Here is a 20,266-nt window from a genome sequence, read left to right as displayed (position 1 = left end):
TGTTTACATTCGTTTTTGACACAATTATTCTATTACAGGCACCTTAATGTATACTTTCAAATGATATAATGTGAGCTAAACATAATTATTTTAAAATAAAGATCTACAAAGTTTTTTTTTTTGCGAGTACTAATGTTACTGTCCCCACTACAACAAAATTACTTAAATACTTGTAATTTTGTCCTAGAAACATTTAATTGAAATACTGTAGAATTCCAATCATTCCTATGGAGGGCTCCTGCTAGGGAGTGCCAATATGGCCGACCGGTGGCTTCAAATCCTCTCATAGCATCAGCAATCCAAGGTTTATAAACGCAACCCCCTCCCTACCCTTTACATGGTGATTCAGATTGCCAAAACCCCAATGACACTAAATCAAGAATATAAAGGCATGATACATCTCGCCACAAGAAAAGGGTGTCATGTCATGCTTACATTTGATATATTCAATTAGTGCCAGTGTAGATGAGGTTGATCTTAAACTCTGCCAAAACCCAATGAGAACGCAAGTTATTTACCACTGTATTTCTAAAGATGATGATCGAGCGAGCCTATTCTCTATCTCACATGGGTGAAGTTATTTAATGATCAGCTGTTCAGTCTTGGTGTGCTCCAGCTAGGTTGGCCTCAATTGAACTCACTCACGACCGAGAGTGTAATAATGTAAAATGTAACCTGCAAGATTGTATTGGAGGATTAAGGTGCTACATCAAGATCTCTCTTGGGAGCGAGTACAGTCATATCCGGGAGTATTAGTACCAAGGGAAATCTATTCAGGATTGTGGAATTAAGAACCGGTGCGCTCATGACACGACTGATATTAAAACTATGGCTGAAGATTAGAAGTGAAGTCGTGTTCTGTACCTTAACTCTTTCTTCTGGAGTGAGAGATTGAGATATTTTCATCTCCAGATTCTCAATCTGTCTCAGTTTCTTCTGGAGCTTTCTCACCTCCCCCATCTGAAACCCTTACTCTACAAGCACCAACAACTGTTCGAGATTATTATGTCTACAATGTTTCACTAGGCTTGTGGGTCATGCAACATTCATGTTTAAGTGTTTCTACCGTGTTTCACTAGTTTGTTGTCCTTTCTCTGTCCAGTCAATTGTTCCCATAGACGTGTCTCATCGCTGATGACAACAATGGTGGATAGCCTGTGTGGGCGTGTTTGAGGGGATACATTTGAGCAAGGATCTGCGCAAATTCGCTAATCTTCACCACATAACGAGCAGTTGTTTTTCCCCCAAGAGACGATCTATGTAGATCAGTGATTCTGCGCAGTCTGACTGCAACGTAGTAGATCTCAAACAAGCACAGGCGCTTTATTAACTTATTCTCTGGTCTTCCGGACGGTTACAGCCATTGCTCTAGTTTACAGTGACACTCGGTGGAATGGAGAGGAACTTAATTTATAAAATCCAAATACCAAGGCAGCGTTTCATTTTATTAAATGTGCTCCCTCATTTCTACCCTCGTTCACTCCCTTCCCTCCAGTGACTGATTTGATAAGATGGAATTTCTGTGCCAATATGTGCCTTTTGTTATAGCCTAACAATGTTTGGTGTTATAACTGAATAATTATTTATATTCAGTGTATGAGAATAGGACTTGGTCTTCAATAATTCAGTTTGTGAGATAAAACATTTAAATAGCCATTTAATTCAATAACAAATAAGTGCTCAACCATAATGCCAATATGCACCATTTGTTATAATTAGTTGTAATAACTTCCATAGTAAACATGATTTATATGTCCAGTCTGTGTACAGTGCCTATAAAAGTCTACACCCCCCCTTGGATTTCTTCACATTTTATTGTGTTACAAAGTAGGATTCAAATAGATTTAGACTAATTCTCCTTTTTGGCAACTATCTACATGAAATAGTCTATAATGTCGAAGTGGAAGAAAAATAAAACACTACTATATCTTGATTAGATAAGTATACACCCTCTCAGTCAATACATGTTAGAAACACCTTTGGCAGTGATTACAGCTGTGAGTCTTCTTGGGTAAGTCTCATAAGAGCTTTGTATACCTGTATTGTGCCACATTTGCCCATTATTATTTTCAAAATTCTTCAAGCTTTGTCAAGGTGTTGGGGATTATAGCTAGACAGGAATTTTCAAGTCTTGCCAAGCAGATTTAAGTCAAAACTGTAACTTGGCCACTCAGGAACATTCACTGTCTTCTTGGTAAGCAACTCCAGTGTAGATTTGGCTTTGTGTTGTCGGTTATTGTCCTGTTGAAAGGTGAATTCCTTTCCCAGTCTGGTGTAAAGCAGACTGAAGCAGGTTTTTCTCTAGGAGTTTGCCTGTGTTTAGCTCCATCACATTTATTTTCATCCTGAAAAACTCTGCAGTCTTTGTCGATGTCAAGCGTACACATACCATGATGCAGCCACCACCATGCTTGAAAATAAGGAGGCAGTTACTGAGTGATGTGTTGTGTTGGATTTGCCTCAAACATAAGGCTTTGCATTTAGGCCAAAATGTTAATTATTTTGCAGTGTATTTTTTTGCAGTATTACTTTAGTGCCTTGTTGCATGTTGTGGAATATTTTTTTTCTGTATATTTGTATTATTCTTTTCACTCTGTAAATTAGGTTACTACAATGCTGTTGATCCATCCTGTTTTTTTTACCATCACAGCCATTGAACTCTGTAGCTGTTTTAAAATCACCAACGACCTCACAGTGACATCCCTAAGCAGTTTATTTCCTGTCCTGCAGCTCAGTTCAGGAAGAAGACTGCATATTTGATGTGTCTAAGTAGTTTAATACATCACCCACAGCATCATTTAATACATCATCCGCCCGGCCCAGTACAAGGAGTTGCTAGAGCGCGATGAGCCAAGTAAAGCCCCCCCCCAGCCAAACCCTCCCCTAACCCGGACAACGCTGGGCCAATTGTGCACTGCCTTATGGGACTCCCGGTCACTGCCGGTTGTGACACAGGCCGGGATCGAACCCGGGTCTGTTGTAATTTTACAGATGCGCCACTCGGGAGTAGCCCCAAATGTTACTTCAAAACTAATTTAGGATTTCCTAAACGAAGGGGGTAAACACTTATGCGGCAACTATAGTTTAGTTATACATTTTCTATTCATTTGTACAAATGTGTAGAATTTTCTTTTCCCTTTGACATTATGGAGTATTTTGTGTAGATCAATGGCAAAAAATTACAATTAAATATAATTCAATCCCACTTTGTAATGCCCCCAAAAAGTTCAAGGGGGTATAGACTTTCTATAGGCATTGTATGTGTGAAAGCATTTTTGAAAACAGGTGGAGGTATTGCTTTCCATTCGACATCTTGTCTCTTCTATGTCCTGCTGTGCGTTTTCCAGCACTATCAACGTTTTGTCATTTTGTAATTGGGCTAGGGATAGGCTAATGCCTAGCCTATCCCTAGCCCACAGTATGTCATAGGCATAGTCTGCATATGGCTCCATCTATCAGACAGAGAAAGAAAATATCAAGAAGAGTGTAGATACAAAACTTTATTTATGTATCTGTATGATGATTGCAAGATCATTTGGGTTAAGTCTTTCATGGTGTTCAATCATGGAAACGGGTCAGCTAGGTCTACAGTACCGGTAAATATAGTAGGCCTAGTCATTGAAGCTATTCTTAGGTTGTTGCCACTGTTGTTGCAAAAGTTCTGCAGAGTCTTGTGCAAGGAGAGCATACCAAGTGCTACAACAGAGTTTGAAGTAAGGCAGGTGCAACCATCAGCCCCAACTGCAGCAAAAACGGAAGAGTCAGGGTGCTTAATATTCTACCTAGAACCAAACAGGGTTCTCTGGGACAGTCGAAGAACCCTTTATGGGTCGTTCTTGAATTGCGGTGGTATTTACATCTACGAAAAAACACTTCAAAATTACAAATAGTTACACATCATACATGTTTTCTGTTTATATTGAACTGTTTATCAGTCATAAAACATACTGCAAGTGCTTTATACTGCAAAACGTTATGTCTATGCATTGTTTAAAGTACTTAGGCCAAGCAAATTGGCTTGTCTCAGTAGTGACCCAGTACAATTGTAGTGACATGTTTTGGGGGATTTAAAGCTATCAATCTATGTATTATTTTTGAATTCTAGAAAGTAAACAAAAGTATTACACATATTGTATAGATCAATAAAAACAAAACAGGCTATTAAAATAACTATTATTATTTACAAATATAATATGTGTCCCTAAGTTTTATCCCATTGGTGTAACCACCTTGAAAATCACTCATTACAAAGATATACAAGGACCTTGCATTCCCTCCAGTTGCAAACCGTTGCACTGGAGAGGTCTATATTAAATACAATTATTAGTTAATTACACCCTTTTAGTATCTCATACATTTGAGGATTCCATTGATCATTTGGTGTGTCTAAATAGTGTAATTTGTGTTACACATTGTAAATGTAGGGAAATTACACTATTAGCAAAATGATGAAACAAAAACAGTTTAGTAAATAATTTTTAAAGGGTTAATGACCTTAGATTCGAGCATCTGTGTCCTCCATGTTGTCATTGGAGTTACCATCACTGGTGTAACTACTCCTGCTGGTGGCACAAAGTTATCATAATAGTAAAACATTATTAAAAGGCATTAATCTACCATATTAGTTCATTTAGAATGGGAAGATGTACCCAATACATCTTAATTTTTTTTTTTAAATAGTGAAAAATGAAATAATTTTTTTCTCCAAAATGTCACGCCCAAATGCCACTGCAATTCAAGAACAACCCTTATTGTAGGTAGGCCTATAGACACATTAGCATTTAGCACATTAGCACATCTGGAATTTTGGTTCCATTCATCTGAAAGACAAAGTAAATAGGACCATTTTAGACATTTCACAACAATTTAGGCTGTTGCTTAAACGTTAACACCATACCTGGAAACGAATCATCACAAGTAAGTGCTATTGATGATATGTATACAGTTTCTGACCTCTACATTGATGAACTCTACAATTAATATGGCTAATCTCTACTTAATACTTTACTAATACTCATCTTTTGGTTCTTACCTTGACCTCTGTGGTTGAAGGATGCCTCACCTTGGCCTCTGTGAACACAGACAGCACCAGCAGGATGAAGACAGCACAGACCAGAGCTTCGTTAATGTTGAAGAGGGTTGAGTCTCTGAACAGCAAAAGCGTATCTGTGTTTATTTCAGCTAGAAGATGATGGGTCTGAAAGGGATGTGTGCACCATGACTGCATGGGCACAAGTACAGAGATCTGTTTTACAGTCATGAGCAGTGTAAATTAACTTTAATAGGGCCTACAAATAATTGTTTTGATATTTGGCACTAGTGAAACAAATGGGTATTTTTGTATTCTTCAATTTTATTTCCATATATGCCAATAGCCCCATTTAATGTATTGTATTGCGTTGTATTGTTATGTTTTGTATAGCATGCATGGTATGTATTCTGATCTAGGGCTAGGTGTGTGACAACTTTTGAAACAAAAGTAGACTAGTGTTTGGGTACATCATTCCGTTTATATCAATGTTTGTCGATGGATGATTACAATGTCATATTTTGAATAACAATGTATCACTTTAAATTTCAACGTATCCCTTTGGCTGGTTCTTCACCTTGTGAAGGAGGGTGTATTTAATTCTGGAACCAGCAACGAGCCAATGAAATGTCACGATCCACGTTACCAATGGCAACGAACTCCAAACAATCCTCTAGATGTAAAAGAAGAGCAAGCACAATATTCCAACCTACAGAATCTAGAGTCATTCACTTGTAAGTTATTCATAAATTCCTAGCATGACGAATACAAGTTAATTTCGTTTATTAAGCCTATTAACTGAACCAAGTGTAGACTTTCAGGACATTTATTTAGCGTTTTTAGCTGCTATGTGCTTCAATGTCAACCAGGTGCTCATAAATATTGTCTTTTTTTTAACTTTCATTGTTGAATCACAAAATGACCTCTACACTAGTCTGCTAGCCATTTGTGCATCCTATTTGTGCATCCCAAGTGTTTTATGAACGTAAGGAGATGAGCTCACCACTTTCAATGTTGAGGAAAAACCGACGTGTTCCTCTTCCTGGGCCCATGAACCAGCAAGGGTATGTTCAAGAGAAAACAAAGTGGATCTTTTCCTAGACAGAAAGTACTGCAATTAGATGGATTTCCGTGTTCATTTGCATTACTGATGATGGCTCATTTTTCTCAAATAGGAGAAGAGTGCCTTTCAAGGAGAATCCATTTGCAGGTATGGGATTAAGGTATTTCAAAGACGATATTTTTCTTGAGCAGATGGCCAGGAGGCAGAACGTAATTACAAATCATTTGTAGACTGCAAATTGACCACAAGAAGATATCATATTTTACTAAATCATAATAATTTCAACCTTGCTTAGGTTGGTATACGATCACATATCTCTCTATTGTGCATGGGAACACTTTGGAACAGATTTCCCGAAATTAAAATAACTTGGAGCTGATTTGCTGGTGTTTTTACAGTCTTTTACGACTAACAATAAAACATTTCAAAATAAATACAATTTTTGTGTTCTTTTTTGCTCATCAAACTTGAATGGTCAAATAAAATCACCCATGCGGGTCATCAGTTGGGAAACCCTGCTATAGTCTAACTATGAGATATCCAATTATTTGAAACATGTACTACCTCTGAATATAGCTCTTTAAAAACCTGGGGTCATTCTGGTTGTGTTCTTGTCTTTTTTTTCTTCTTTAGAATATGAAGCTACTCTGCTGAGTGATGTATCTGCTTTGAATCGCCCTACGCCTCAGGCTCAAGCCACTGATATTGCCTGTCCTTCCAAATCAAAAGCCAAACAAAGGAAAAGCAACAGTTGTTGTATGTTTGTTTGATGTCCTTACAACTCGCCCTGTGTTGAAATATTCACCACCGCAACCAACGTCACATCACATTTCGACAACACTGGAGACCTCATGCATGGTTGTTAGATTAGTATGTGGTGTGCATTCTCCTAATACAGCACTGTGGTCACAAATGTGGGTTTCCAAAAAGCCAGTTTGGGTTTCTGATAATGTACAGTAACATTGAAACAGAGTGTTCTCAGAATCAGTAAAAATGTATGCATCATTGTACCGTAAGACACTTTGGGGGAGAAAAATGTCTGCCGAGTATCATACAGTAGCCTTTATTATACAGGTATTACGCTTCCTGATCTAGTGAACTCTGACTGAACCCTACAGGTGCACCCCCTAGTGATTTTGAGCTGATGTCCTCTATGATGCAGAGGCTGACCCTGCTGGAGACCAAGGTGAAGACCCAAGCCCTGGACATTGACCACAAGGTGAGCCAAGTACCACACACATTCAGACAAAGAAATTACATTGTACATTATATTTTAGTTATTTAGCACACACTTATCCAGAGCGACTTCCAGTGCAATCAATGGAAAAAAACTGGTAACAGCGCTTCTGTGAACACCTCCAGCGAGACAGCGTTTTGGTTAGATCTGAAATCGACCTCAACCACATCAACCTCTGTGATCCTCCGCAAACAACCAATCAAAAGCATGCATTTTAAAGGAAAGCTCAACCACCGAATGCTGATGAAGTTGCACATACAGGATGCCTGTCACACAAGTCTGCACATATTTCTGCTACAGTATGTATGAACAGTAGCTAAATGGTGCCAATACAGGTTTTCTAAACAAAAACAAAAACAACAAATGTGTGAATGTTGTATCAGTATTCTGTGTTGGACCTTTGTTCGTTATAGTTTGCATGGCAAGAGACTCCTTATACTATAGTTTGTATAAGATACTTCTCATATTTTGAATGGCAAGATACTTATTATAGTTTGTATGATGAGGTAATAAGAGACCTCAAGCAGGAACATATTTTCCAAAGTTGTGCTGTCGAGTTGAAAATAGACAGTGTTTGGGAGTAGTTCCACTATGTCATTGAAATAGTAATTTACCTACATTTTGCAGTAGCTTGGTGATTGTTTACCGAAATTCAAATATTCATAGTCTTTTCAGTAGTTAATTACTTTTTTGCCATCTAATTTTTAAAATGTATTTAACCTTTATTTAACTAGGCAAGTCAGTTAAGAACAAATTCTTATTTCCAATGATGGCCTAGGAACAGTGCCTTGTTCAGGGGCAGAACGACATATTTTTACCTTGTCAGCTCGGGGATTTGATCTAGCAACCTTTCGGTTACTAGTCCAACGCTCTAACCACTAGGCTACCTGCCGCCACTGTAACAGTGTAGCTAACTACTGCAATTAACCCATTCAATGTTTTGCCAAAAGAATATACAGCGTACAGGGCATGAGTGGAGTCCACCTGTGGTAAATTCAATTGATTGGACATGATTTGGAAAGGCACACACCTGTCTATATAAGGTCCCCCAGTTGACAGTGTATGTCAGAGCAAAAACCAAGCCATGAGGTTGAAGGAATTGTCCGTAGCGCTCCGATACAGGATTGTGTCGAGGCACAGATCTGGGGAAGGTTGCCAAAAAATGTCTGCAGCATTGAAGGTCCCCAAGAACACAGTGGCCTCCGTCATTCTTAAATGGAAGAAGTTTGGAACCACCAAGACTATCCTAGAGCTGGCCACCTGGCCAAACTGAGCAACAGGGTGAGAAGGGTGTTGGTCAGGGAGGTGACCAAGAACCCGATGATCACTCTGACAAAGCTCCAGAGTTCCTCTGTGGAGATGGGAGAACCTTCCAGAAGGACAACCATCTCTGCAGCACTCCACCAATCAGGCCTTTATGGTAGAGTGGCCAGACTGAAGCCACTCCTCAGTCAAAGGCACATGACAGGCGCTTGGAGTTTGCCAAAAGGCACCTAAAGACTCTCAGACTATGAGAAACAAGATTCTCTGGTCTGCTGAATCCAAGATTGAACTATTTGGCGTGAATTCCAAGAGTCATGTATGGAGGAAACCTGGCACCATCCCTACGGTAACGCATGATGGTGGCAGCATCATGCTGTGTGCGTTCAGGACATCAGACTGGGTCAACGGTTCACCTTCCAACAGGACAACAACCCTAAGCACACAGCCAAGACATCGCAGGAGTGGCTTCAGGACAAGTCTCTGAATGTCCTTGAGTGGCCCAGCCAGAGCCCGGACTTGAACCCAATCGAACATCTCTGGAGAGACCTGAAAATAGCTGTGCAGCAACCCTCCCCATCCAACCTGACAGAGCTTGAGAGGATCTACAGAGAATGGGAGAAACTCTCCAAATACAGGTGTGCCAAGCTTGTAGCGTCATACGCAAGAAGACTCAAGGCTGTCATCGCTGCCAAAGGTGCTTCAACAAAGTACTGAGTAAAGGGTCTGAATACTTATGTAAATGTGATATTTCAGTTACATGTTTTTAAAAAAATGTGCTACAATTTTGCTTTGTCTTTATGGGGTATTGTATGTAGATTGAGGGAAAAAAAGCAATTTAATACATTTTAGAGGCTGTAACGTAACAAAATGTGGAAAAAGTAATGTGGTCTAAATACTTTCCGAATGCACTGTATATATTTTTCAACCCAGTACATTTATATGACTTTTCAGACTTAGATATAATACTTTTTTACAAGGCAGTTTTGATGTAGTGAACTACTTTTTCAAAGTAGCTTCAGTTAAACAAACTATATTTCTCTTAAGGGCAGCTTTACTGTAGCTCAACTTCTTCCAGTGTGAAGTAATTGGTAGCTTGGTAAACCATATTTACAGAGTAGCTTCCCCAACACTGAAAACATATACTAAAGACAGTAGTGGTCTATACACATCCGGCTAGTATTCTATGCATGAAGTACATGCCCAAACATTGATATATGTACAGACCAAGCTCTTGACTTGACAACATATCTATGTTAATTTTGTGATTTTCTATTTGAAGGAGAAAATAATTACAGCTCTGGAGGAGAAAATGAAGCTTCTTCAGAAGTCAACAGGTAGTTATTTCAGCCTACCGTATATATCATACAGTTCTGGAACCACAGAGCTCCAGTCACAACACACGTAGGCCTAGTATGCATGTATTTATAGAAATACAGCCCCATTGAGGCCTAGTATTCATGTATTTATAGAAAAAATACCTGTAGGCCTAGTATGCATGTATTTATAGAAGAAAAAAAACTGTAGGCCTAGTATTCATGTATTCATAGAAATACAGCCCCATGTAGGCCTAGTATTCATGTATTTATAGAAATACAGCCCCATGTAGGCCTAGTATTCATGTATTTATAGAAATACAGCCCCATGTAGGCCTAGTATGCATGCATTTATAGAAATATAGCCCCATGTAGGCCTAGTATGCATGTATTTATAGAAATATAGCCCCATGTAGGCCTAGTATTCATGTATTTATAGAAATATAGCCCCATGTAGGCCTAGTATTCATGTATTTATAGAAATACAGCCCCATGTAGGCCTAGTATGCATGCATTTATAGAAATATATCCCCATGTAGGCCTAGTATTCATGTATTTATAGAAATACAGCCCCATGTAGGCCTAGTATGCATGCATTTATAGAAATACAGCCCCATGTAGGCCTAGTATTCATGTATTTATAGAATTATTAAGAGTATGGAACAAGTCACGTTTGGTTAACCAAAACCATTCTGTTTCTGTGGTTTTTAGAGAAAAACAGTGATAGGTGCAGAGAGGATGAGCTCATAAAAACATGCCACAAGCTTCAGGGCCAGGTATTTGAGATGGAGGTAAGACCATAGTCGCCATGGTGATACAACGGAGCAATGTTTTTTTTGGTCCTCAGCTATCAGTTTGGTACATTGCACAGACATAGATGGACCACACTGTATTGAAAGCCACAGAAGCACTAACCTGTGTCTGTGTGATTTACAATATATCTTATGAAGTCAGTGCATGTCCAATTTAGACTTTAACTTTTCTACATACAGTATAACAGAGAAGTTGAGTTGTGGTGGTTGAGTCATCTCCAAGTCTGTTCTATATAGTTTAGTTCACCTCTTTAACTGATGTCACTGCAACGTTTTCTTTAAACTCACAGTGGGTTTTTTCCCCACTCAGCGGTTTCTGAACGACTACGGCATGATCTGGGTGGGGAGCGGAGAGGAGCACGACACAGCCAGTCAACAGGAAGCAGAGGAAGCTGAGCAGACCCAGAGCTCCGAGAGAGGGGTGTGGCAACCAGGTAAAGGAACCAGGGAGTTAAGTGCTGAGCCTTATGTTGCAGATAGAAATATAATTAATAGAGCTGCTAAGATTCCGTCAGATTCTATCTGACAGGCAATCATATTCTTTCTACATGATACATTTCTATCTGAACATGCTGTAACAGTACACCCTCCTTAACAGGCAGCCAAGTTTAACCTAATCAAATCACATCTTCAAACGGTAATTTCCAACAGTACAAAGGAGCTGCCATTGTTTCAATGCACCAGTTAAAGTTTCACGAGCTGTGCTCATGTGCAGGGGCGAAAATCTGATATCAACTTTGGAGGGGACAATTACATGAAATTTTCTCAAGAGCAATTCCTGAGGGGGACACCAAAAGTAGTGCCGTAACACATAGCCTACATTGTAATATGGTAAATGTATATTGAGGAACCAAAGAAATAAGGTGTTTGCCGTACTCCTAACTACCGGTACCCAAAACTACACAACTGATCACAACAGCAATACCATTGCCTTTAACAAATCTTAGTTCAGTCACCAGTTTAAGTTGAGAGTGGGGGTATCCATGGCATTTTCCAATTATGTTCCTATTTTACAAGTCAAAAAAATTGAGAACCTTTCATAATGTTGCCAAACAAAGACTCAACAAACTTACCTGAGACTCCCTTTCTCTGCCAGTCTGTCCCTGCATATCTGTCCTCAACTTTGCTGTCTGTGTGCCATCTGTTGCCTGCTCTGCCTAATGACATCATTGTGAAATTTCCATTAGAATTTAATTTCTTTCTTATGAACATTTTATCAACTAGTCTTTGAGATATTAGGCTACTAGGGTTCTTACTTTGCGTTTTGGTGTACTGAAAAATACTCTGATGTCCATCTTTTATTTTTTTGCCATTTTTCTACCTGGCTGGCTGGCTACACACACACACAGTGTGTAGGTTATTTACAGTAGGAGATGGGCTTCTATCATCTTATCTTTTATCATTCTATTTGGGCTTCGATCTAAAAGGTAGCTAGCAAATGTGAAACGGATTAAAATGACACGTGTTGACAGCTGTATGAGTTCACCATTTACACAACATATGCTGCAACCTTTTGTAATTTTAATAGTTTGTTTCATATTGGCTGGCTTCCAACAATAGCTGAATTTGCAAAGCTAGCGAGCACCAATTCCGTTTCAGTGGTGTTTTCTATAATCTTTGCTACCCGGGTTAAATAAAGGTGAAATAAAATAAATAAATAAAAGTTCCCTTGCGACAATTTAGCTTTTGTACCGAGACCATTAAATATATTTAAGACAATGGTAGAAGAGAGTGTAGTTCTGTTCAGTTTGGACTTCAGTTTATCGTTAACCTTATCACAGGGACTTTGAAGCACTAATTTACATCATCTGCATGCTGATCTTGGAATAAATTGACGATAGCAAAGATTCCATCTTTGACGAGGCCACATAAATGGAATAGGTACTAGCTAGCTTAATAGTTAATATTTGCGCGCTAGCTCTGCATATTCAGCTAGTGTGTGCGCGCGATTGACTGGATTAACCTCACGTCAGTTACGTTCATTGAGTGCCTTTCAGACAGTAGACACGACCCCTCTGTTACCTTGCCAACTAAGGAACTGGCAGTGGATCAAACCATTGTGAGGCAAAGGGTGGGGGGGGGTCGCAATCTTTTGAAACTTAAAAATGCGCTATTAAGTGTCTATAATCAGCACAATTGCTTTCATTGCATATTATTAATATTATTTAAATTACATAGTTATGTTTCAGTGATATATTGGGGGGGACAAATCATATTTTTCCCAGGATGGGGGGGGTCGTGTCCCCCCAGGGATTTCCGCCCCTACTCATGTGATGCCTGGATGATTTTCAAACAGAAAATCTTTAATTATGCATTCACTTATTATGGTGGCCTGTGTTTTGCAGAGACCTCTGTGGCCAGGAGGAACTTCCAGATAAACTTTGACCTGGTGCTCCAGAACATCCAGCAGTTGAACATCTTGGCTGGGGAGGGAGAGTCCTACGTCAGGGTCACGTCCAGAGGGGCACAGCTGGCCCAGCAGCACCTCATTCCACTACGGCTCTACAGCAATGGCATCTTCATGTTCAATGGGCCCTTCCGCTCTTACCAGGAAGCCAGCACACAGGTACAGACAGAGACTATATAGGGAATACTCGCTACACTCCGGCTGGCTAGTCAGTACATAATCTCAGCACCCAGAACCAAATCAGCTACTGTTAAGGTTATTACGAGAGTGTACAACACACCTAGACCAGGTACTGAAACAGACTAGGTATTTGAACCAGTCATGACTTTAGATACATTTTCACTGAAGATTCTTTGATTTCAATGTTTCCATATGTTGACTCTCTCTCAGATTGTAGCAGACAGAATAAGTACAGAAAGCTCAGTTCGTATCTCAGTCCAATGTGTCTGACATCCTACCGCTCATGACTTTGCAGCAGTGCATGCAAGACCTGATGGACGGATACTTCCCTTCTGAGCTACAGGACAGGTTTGCAGACGGGGTGCCCTTTCAGGTGTGTGTGTGTGCTTTGTGTGCATGCGTGAATTTCAAAATGTGCTTACGGTAGGAAAACTGACTACATGGACAATGTATTTCCTGTTTGTTTTGTGGTGAGTAGTGGGATGTCCTCTTTTGGTGTACACAGGTTCACGACAGGCGAGAGGAGGAGTTCCACGAGAGGCGACCGTGGGCGGAGTTCCCTGGGAAGGGGCAGGCTGTGGTTGGATGTACAGAGGGGGAGAAATCAACAGACAGCTTAGAACACGCCTACTGTACCGTCTCCCAGATACCCGGTCGGTCCCCTCTGTATCGCTTCAATTTGTTCCCAAAAACACATGCTACACTTTACACTCCAGTTGAACCAACTGCAGGGGTCGAATCTCAATTGTATTTTTGGGGATTCCTCGAGTCCTCTCCTCCTCCTGAACATGCATGAGACGGGGAGAAATCTTGGATCTTCTTTGAGGAGGCGAGGAGAGGACGCAAGGAATCAATGAAATAATTGAATTTCATACTTGAAGTTGGTTCAACTATATGTATATCACTTGAGATTCACCCCAAGCCTCTTTTGCTCTGACTTGAACATTGACTTACCCACAGGCAGAAAACTGACAATGGACCAATTCCTGAACAGGCTGCCCAAGGTGGTGGTGAAGGCTGGTAGAGTGATTGACATCAGGGACTCCGTGAAAGCCAGTCTGCAGGTGAGACTGAGATCTGTTACATGTTTCTACATATACCTGTAGATGATGAACACGCGTATACTATATGCTAGTAAATGCCTGTGTCTTGTGTTTAGGGCTCTTCTGATGCTTCAAACAGCCATGCTGTGACCCTCATAGACACACCAGAGCTACAGGCCATGAAAGAGAGGTATGCAGGTGTCTAGAACTATTCACAATACTTTCACTTCCACCACTAGGGGGCCTTGTGGGACCTTGTGACAGAGGAGACCCTGGAAGAGGGACACACATTTGCTAAATGTGGGTTATGAACCTGTTCTCTCTACTCCAACTCAGGTTGGAGTTGCACGAGACTGATCCCCCCAACTCGGCCCGTGATGTCACCACACTGAGGGTGAAGTCAGAGGATGGCGAGCACACCTACATCATAAAAATGCGTTTCTCAGAGACCATAGGTCACCTGCGCCAGTATCTGGACAAGCACAGGTGGGTTGGGAGCCATTACCACAAAATGCTGTGCTGAGTATTTTGCCCAGGAAGTCCGTCACATTCACAGTACTTCATCTCAGTCAGTGACTTTTGGGTCATGTTAATCTCGGACACCCAGAACTAAAATCTTGCATTCCGCAAAAATGGAAGAGGCAAATGGAAGGGGGAGAAAGTAAGGAACTTGTCTGTTGACCCTGCATTAAAGTTCACAATAGGTTAAAGACCAAAATAGGTTAAAGAAAATTGTGATAAATAAATAAAGTATACCAGTTTCATTCAAGGACTCAGAGATTGACAGCTGTGCCATACAGATTGCAAAATAGTTGGGAAGAGATTTCCGATGAACCGATTCCATTGCACATGGTTTATGAACTGATACACAAAATAACACCAGATTCAAAACTTACAAGTCCTTTAATTTAAATTATACAAAATTCTTGCAACGGTAGAATGTTATATGCAGTGCCTTTGGAAAGTATTCAGACCCCTTGACTTTTTCCACATGGAATAATAAATACAAAAAATCCTCTGCAATCTACACACCATAATGACAAAGCGAAAATAGGTTTTTGCAAATGTATTAAAAATAATAAACAAACCTTATTTACGCAAGTATTCAGACCTTTTGCTATAAGACTTGAAATTGAGCTGAGGTGCATCCTGTTTCCATTGATCACCCTTTGAGATGTTTCTACAACTTGAATGGACATGATTGGGAAAGGCACACACCTGTCTACACTACTGGTCCAAAGTTTTAGAACGTCATTCAAGGGTTTTTCTTTATTTTTATTATTCTACAATGTAGAAAATAGTACAATGAAGACATCAAAACTATGAAATAACACATGGAATCATGTAGTAACCAAAAACAGTGTTAAACAAATCAAAATATTTTTTATATAGTAGATTCTTCCAAGTAGCCACCCTTTGCCTTGATGACAACTTTGCACACTCTTGGCATTCTCTCAACGAGAGGGGTTGAGGGGAGCTGAAGGATGGTACTAAAAACAAACAATAACTTAGGTAAAATATACTGTGTCTATGAAATGTATGTACAGTGCATTCAGAAAGCCTTATTTTTTTTTGCTTTTGTTTTCACTCAATCTGTACACAATACCCCATAATGAAAAAGCAAAAACAGGATACATAAAAAAAAAAAAATCTAATTTAAAAAAATAGATAAAACTAGATTATCACATTTACATAAGTATTCAGACCCTTAGTACTTTGTTGAAGCATCTTTGGCAGCGATTACAGCCTTGAGTCTTCTTCGGTATGATGCTACAAGCTTGGCACATCTGTATTTGGGGAGTTTTTCCCATTCTTCTCTGCAGATCCTCTCAAGCTCTGTCAGGTTGAATGGGGGACCGTTGCGGCACAGCTTTTTTCAGGTCTCAAGAGATGTTCGATCGTGTTCAAGTCTGGGCTCTGGCTGGACCACTCAAGGACATTCAGAGACTTATCCCGAAGCCACTCCTGCGTTGTTTTGGCTGTGGGCTTAGGATCGTTGTCCTGTTGGAAGGTGAACCTTCGCCCCAGTCTGAGGTCCTGAGCCCTCTGGAGCAGGTTTTCATCAAGGATATCTCTGTACTTTGCCCCATTCATCTTAGCCTCGATCCTGACTAGTCTCCCAGTCCCTGCCGTTGAAAAACATCCCCACAGCATAATGCTGCCACCACCATGCTTCACCGTAGGGATGGTGCCAGGTTTCCTCGAAGTGACGCTTGGCATTCAGACTGAAGAGTTGAATCTTGGTTTCATCAGACCAGAGAATCTTGTTTCTCATGGTCTGAGAGTCTTTAGGTGCCTTTTGCAAACTCCAAGTGGGCTGTGATGTGCCTCTTACTGAGGAGTGGCTTCAGTCTGGCCACTCTACCATAAAAGGCCTGATTGGTGGAGTGCTGCAGAGATGGTTTTCTTTCTGGAAGGTTCTCCAATTTCCACAGAGGAATTCTACTCTGGTCAGTCTGACAGAGCTCCAGAGTTCCATCGGGTTCTTAGTCACCTCCCTGACCAAGGCCCTTCTCCCCGATTGCTCAGTTTGGCTGGGCGGCCAGCTCTAGGAAGAGTCTTGGTGGTTCCAAACTTGTTCCATTTAAGAATGACTGAGGCCTCTGTGTTCTTGGGGACTTTCAATGCTGCAGAAATGTTTTGGTACCCTTCCCCAGATCTGTGCCTCGACACAATCCTGTCTCGGAGCTCTACGGACAATTCCTTAGACCTCGTGGCTTGGTTTTTGCCCTGACATGCACTTGTCAACTGTAGGACCTTATATAGACAGGTGTGTGCCTTTCCAAACCATGTCCAACCAAATGAATTTACCACAGGTGGACTCCAATCAAGTTGTAGAAACATCAAGGGTGATCAATGGAAACAGGATGCACCTGAGCTCAATTTCGAGTCTCATAGCAAAGGGTCTGAATACTTACGTAAATAAGTATTCAGAACAAGAATAGACTGACGAGTTTCAGAAGAAAGTTATTTGTTTCTGGCCATTTTGAATCTGTAATCGAACCCACAAATGCCGATGCTCCAGATACTCAACTAGTCTAAAAGAAGACCAGTGTTATTGCTTCTTTAAATCAGAACAACAGTTTTCAGCTGTGCTAACATAATTGCGAAAGGATTTTCTAATGATCAATTTTCCTTTTAAAATAAACTTGGATTAGCTAACACAACGTGCCATTGGAACACAGGAGTGATGGATGCTGATAACGGGCCTCTGTACGCCTATGTAGATATTCCATTTAAAAAAAGCAGTTTCCAGCTACAAAAGTAATTTACAACATTAACAATGTCTACATTTTATTTCTGATCAATTTGATGTTATTGTAATGGACAAAAAAAAATAGATTTTCTTTTTAAAAAACAAGGACATTTCTAAGTGACCCCAAATTTTAAACGGTAGTGTGTGTATATATATATATATATAGTACCAGTCAAAAGTTGACACCTACTTATTCAAGGGTTTTTCTTTATTTTTACTATTTTCTACATTGTAGAATAATCATGAAGACATCAAAACTATTAAATAAACATATGGAATCATGTAGTAACCAAAAAAAGTGTTAAACAAATAAAAATATATTTTAGGTTCTTCAAAGTAGCTACACTTTGCCTTGATGACAGATTTGCACACTCTTGGCATTCTCTAAACCATGAGGTAGTCACCTGGAATGCATTTAAATTAACAGGTGTGCCTTGTTGAAAGTTAACTTGTGGAATTTCTTTCCTTCTTAATACATTTGAGCCAAATCAGTTGTATTGTGACAAGGTGGGGTGTATACATAAGATAGCCCTATTTGGTAAAAGTCCATATTATGGCAAGAACAGCTAAAATACGCAAAGAGAAATGGCAGTCCATCTTTACTTGAAGACATGAAGGTCAGTCAATACGGAAAATTACGAACTTTTAACGTTTCTTCAAGTGCAGTCGCAAAAAACATCAAGCACTATGATGAAACTGGCTCTCATGAGGACCACCACAGGAAAGGAAGACCCAGCGTTACCTCTGCTGCAGAGGATAAGTTAGTGTTACCAGCCTCAGAAATTGCAGCCCAAATAAATGCTTCAGAGTTCAAGTAAAGAGAGACATCTCAGCATCAACTGTTCAGAGGATCAGGCCTTCATGGTCATATTGCAGCAAAGAAACCACTACTAGGACAACACCAATAAGAGGAGATTTACTTGGGTCAAGAAACACGAGCAATGGACATTAGACCGGTGGAAATCTGTCCTTTGGTCTGCTGAGTCCAAATTTGAGGTTTTTGGTTCAACTGTCGTGTCTTTGTGAGACACAGAGTAGGTGAACGTATCTCTGCCTGTGTGGTTCCCACCATGAAGCATATGTGATGGTGTGGGGGGTGCTTTGCTGGTGACATTGTCTGTGATTTATTTAGAATTCAAGGCACACTTAACCAGCATGGCTACCACAGCATTCTGCAGCGATACGCCATCCCATCTGGTTCGCACTTTTAGGACTTGTTTTTCAACAGGACAATGACCCAACACACCTCCAGGCTGTATAAGGGATATTTGACCAAAGAAGGAGAGTGACACATCAGATGACCTGGGCTCCACAATCACCCGACCTCAACCAAATTGACATGGTTTGGGATGAGTTGGACCGCAGAGTGAAGGATAAGCAGCCAACAAGTGCTCAGCATATGTGGGAACTCCTTCAAGACTATTGGAAAAGTATTCCAGGTGAAGCTGGTTGAGAGAATGCCAAGTGTGTGCAAATCTGTCAAAGCAAAGGGTACTTTGAAGAATGTAAAATATATTGATTTGTTTAACACTTGTTGATTCCAGATGTGTTATTTCATAGTTTAGATGACTTCACTATTATTCTACAAAGTAAAAATATTGAGAAAAACCCTTGAGTAGGTGTGTTCAAACTTTTGACTGGCACTGTATTATTTATTTTTTTAAATATGGGGAAATGCAGACAATTACATTGACTTTTATCAATCTATTTGCAATATTAAAGCTGATCCACCCCTTACATTTAAAATATATATCTGGCATAATTGCATCAGATGCTTGATTAAATTCTCGGGGATGACGTGCTTGAAAATGACAAGGCTAGCAAAGTATCCACTCCTCTAAATGTGAATCACGATTTGTCCAAATGATCAGTGACGAAAAATCTGCATAGCAGAACAAAGTCACATCCCAGTCTGTTTGACATGTTATGAAAGCCCAGTCCTGTGCTATGCCATCACTATCAACTCTCTCTCCCCCCCTCACAATTTCAGATGGACAGATGCCACAGCATATGACATCATCAGTGCGTTCCCACAGCGGCGGTACAGTGAGGACTCTCAGACACTCCTCTCCTGTGGGCTCACTCCCAATGCTGCTCTGCTGCTTAGGACTAGGCCAGGCCCCCCTCAATGACGGAACAACAAATCGCCTTGTCACTCTCCTCATGGTTATAAAATACTGCATTTACTTTCATAAACACGTATATTCAGATCTGATAGGGATGTGACACTAGGGGGTGCCAACACTTAAATAACTATCTTTTCCAGGATCATGACATGGGAAAATCCTAAATTCCATAGGAACACTTGCATAATTATTGATGTAGATAATTCACCTTGAACCATGACTGCTTAAAAAAAAAAAAAAAGTAGATTTAGCAAAATAACATTGCATGAGCAAGATGCAAGACTTCGCTCTCACACACACAGTATTTGTACATGGGCATGGGTTCGCTTCACACTCTTAGGGACCAAAACAGCAGAGACATTTAGCCTGGCGCGCCAATGATCTTAGTTGTTGCGGAAAATTGGCCCACTATGCATCCATGTCATATCGCTGACTCTACCTTTAAAATGTAAGGATTTCAAAGTAAATTACAATTCATCATGTAGGGATCACCAAGCCAACTTATTGAAAACAAACTTTATTTCTAAAATGTGTAAA

At 40.1% G+C, this 20,266-nt stretch overlaps 2 protein-coding genes across 4 annotated transcripts in view; one reads left to right on the top strand and one right to left on the bottom strand.

The window, feature by feature from the left end:
* Positions 1-1,303, bottom strand: part of si:ch211-154o6.3 (F-box/WD repeat-containing protein 7) — a 14,142-nt gene extending 12,839 nt beyond the window's left edge. The window contains exons 1-2 of one of the 2 annotated variants that reach the window (XM_045718344.1): positions 1,067-1,282; positions 865-974 (exon numbers count right to left, since the gene is read on the bottom strand). In XM_045718344.1, coding sequence (XP_045574300.1) covers positions 865-960 — 96 coding nt within the window. In that variant the 5' untranslated portion in view covers positions 961-974; positions 1,067-1,282. Of the gene's footprint in view, positions 1-864; positions 975-1,066 lie in introns of both variants that reach the window. The other variant, XM_045718345.1, reaches the window with a different exon arrangement.
* ubxn11 (UBX domain protein 11) overlaps positions 1-20,266 on the top strand; it is a 20,645-nt gene extending 379 nt beyond the window's left edge. Inside the window, exons 2-16 of one of the 2 annotated variants that reach the window (XM_045718346.1) lie at positions 5,053-5,763; positions 6,003-6,093; positions 6,205-6,239; positions 6,726-6,848; positions 7,211-7,311; positions 9,872-9,926; positions 10,617-10,696; positions 11,028-11,151; positions 13,063-13,283; positions 13,600-13,677; positions 13,810-13,957; positions 14,265-14,368; positions 14,464-14,537; positions 14,684-14,833; positions 19,594-20,266. In XM_045718346.1, coding sequence (XP_045574302.1) covers positions 5,652-5,763; positions 6,003-6,093; positions 6,205-6,239; positions 6,726-6,848; positions 7,211-7,311; positions 9,872-9,926; positions 10,617-10,696; positions 11,028-11,151; positions 13,063-13,283; positions 13,600-13,677; positions 13,810-13,957; positions 14,265-14,368; positions 14,464-14,537; positions 14,684-14,833; positions 19,594-19,735 — 1,638 coding nt within the window. In that variant the 5' untranslated portion in view covers positions 5,053-5,651 and the 3' untranslated portion in view covers positions 19,736-20,266. Of the gene's footprint in view, positions 1-5,052; positions 6,094-6,204; positions 6,240-6,725; positions 6,849-7,210; positions 7,312-9,871; positions 9,927-10,616; positions 10,697-11,027; positions 11,152-13,062; positions 13,284-13,599; positions 13,678-13,809; positions 13,958-14,264; positions 14,369-14,463; positions 14,538-14,683; positions 14,834-19,593 lie in introns of both variants that reach the window. The other variant, XM_045718347.1, reaches the window with a different exon arrangement.

This window comes from Salmo salar, chromosome ssa05, assembly GCF_905237065.1.
Source record: "Salmo salar chromosome ssa05, Ssal_v3.1, whole genome shotgun sequence".
In the NCBI taxonomy this organism is placed as follows: Eukaryota; Metazoa; Chordata; class Actinopteri; order Salmoniformes; family Salmonidae; genus Salmo; species Salmo salar.
This window is presented reverse-complemented; position numbering and strand designations above follow the sequence as displayed.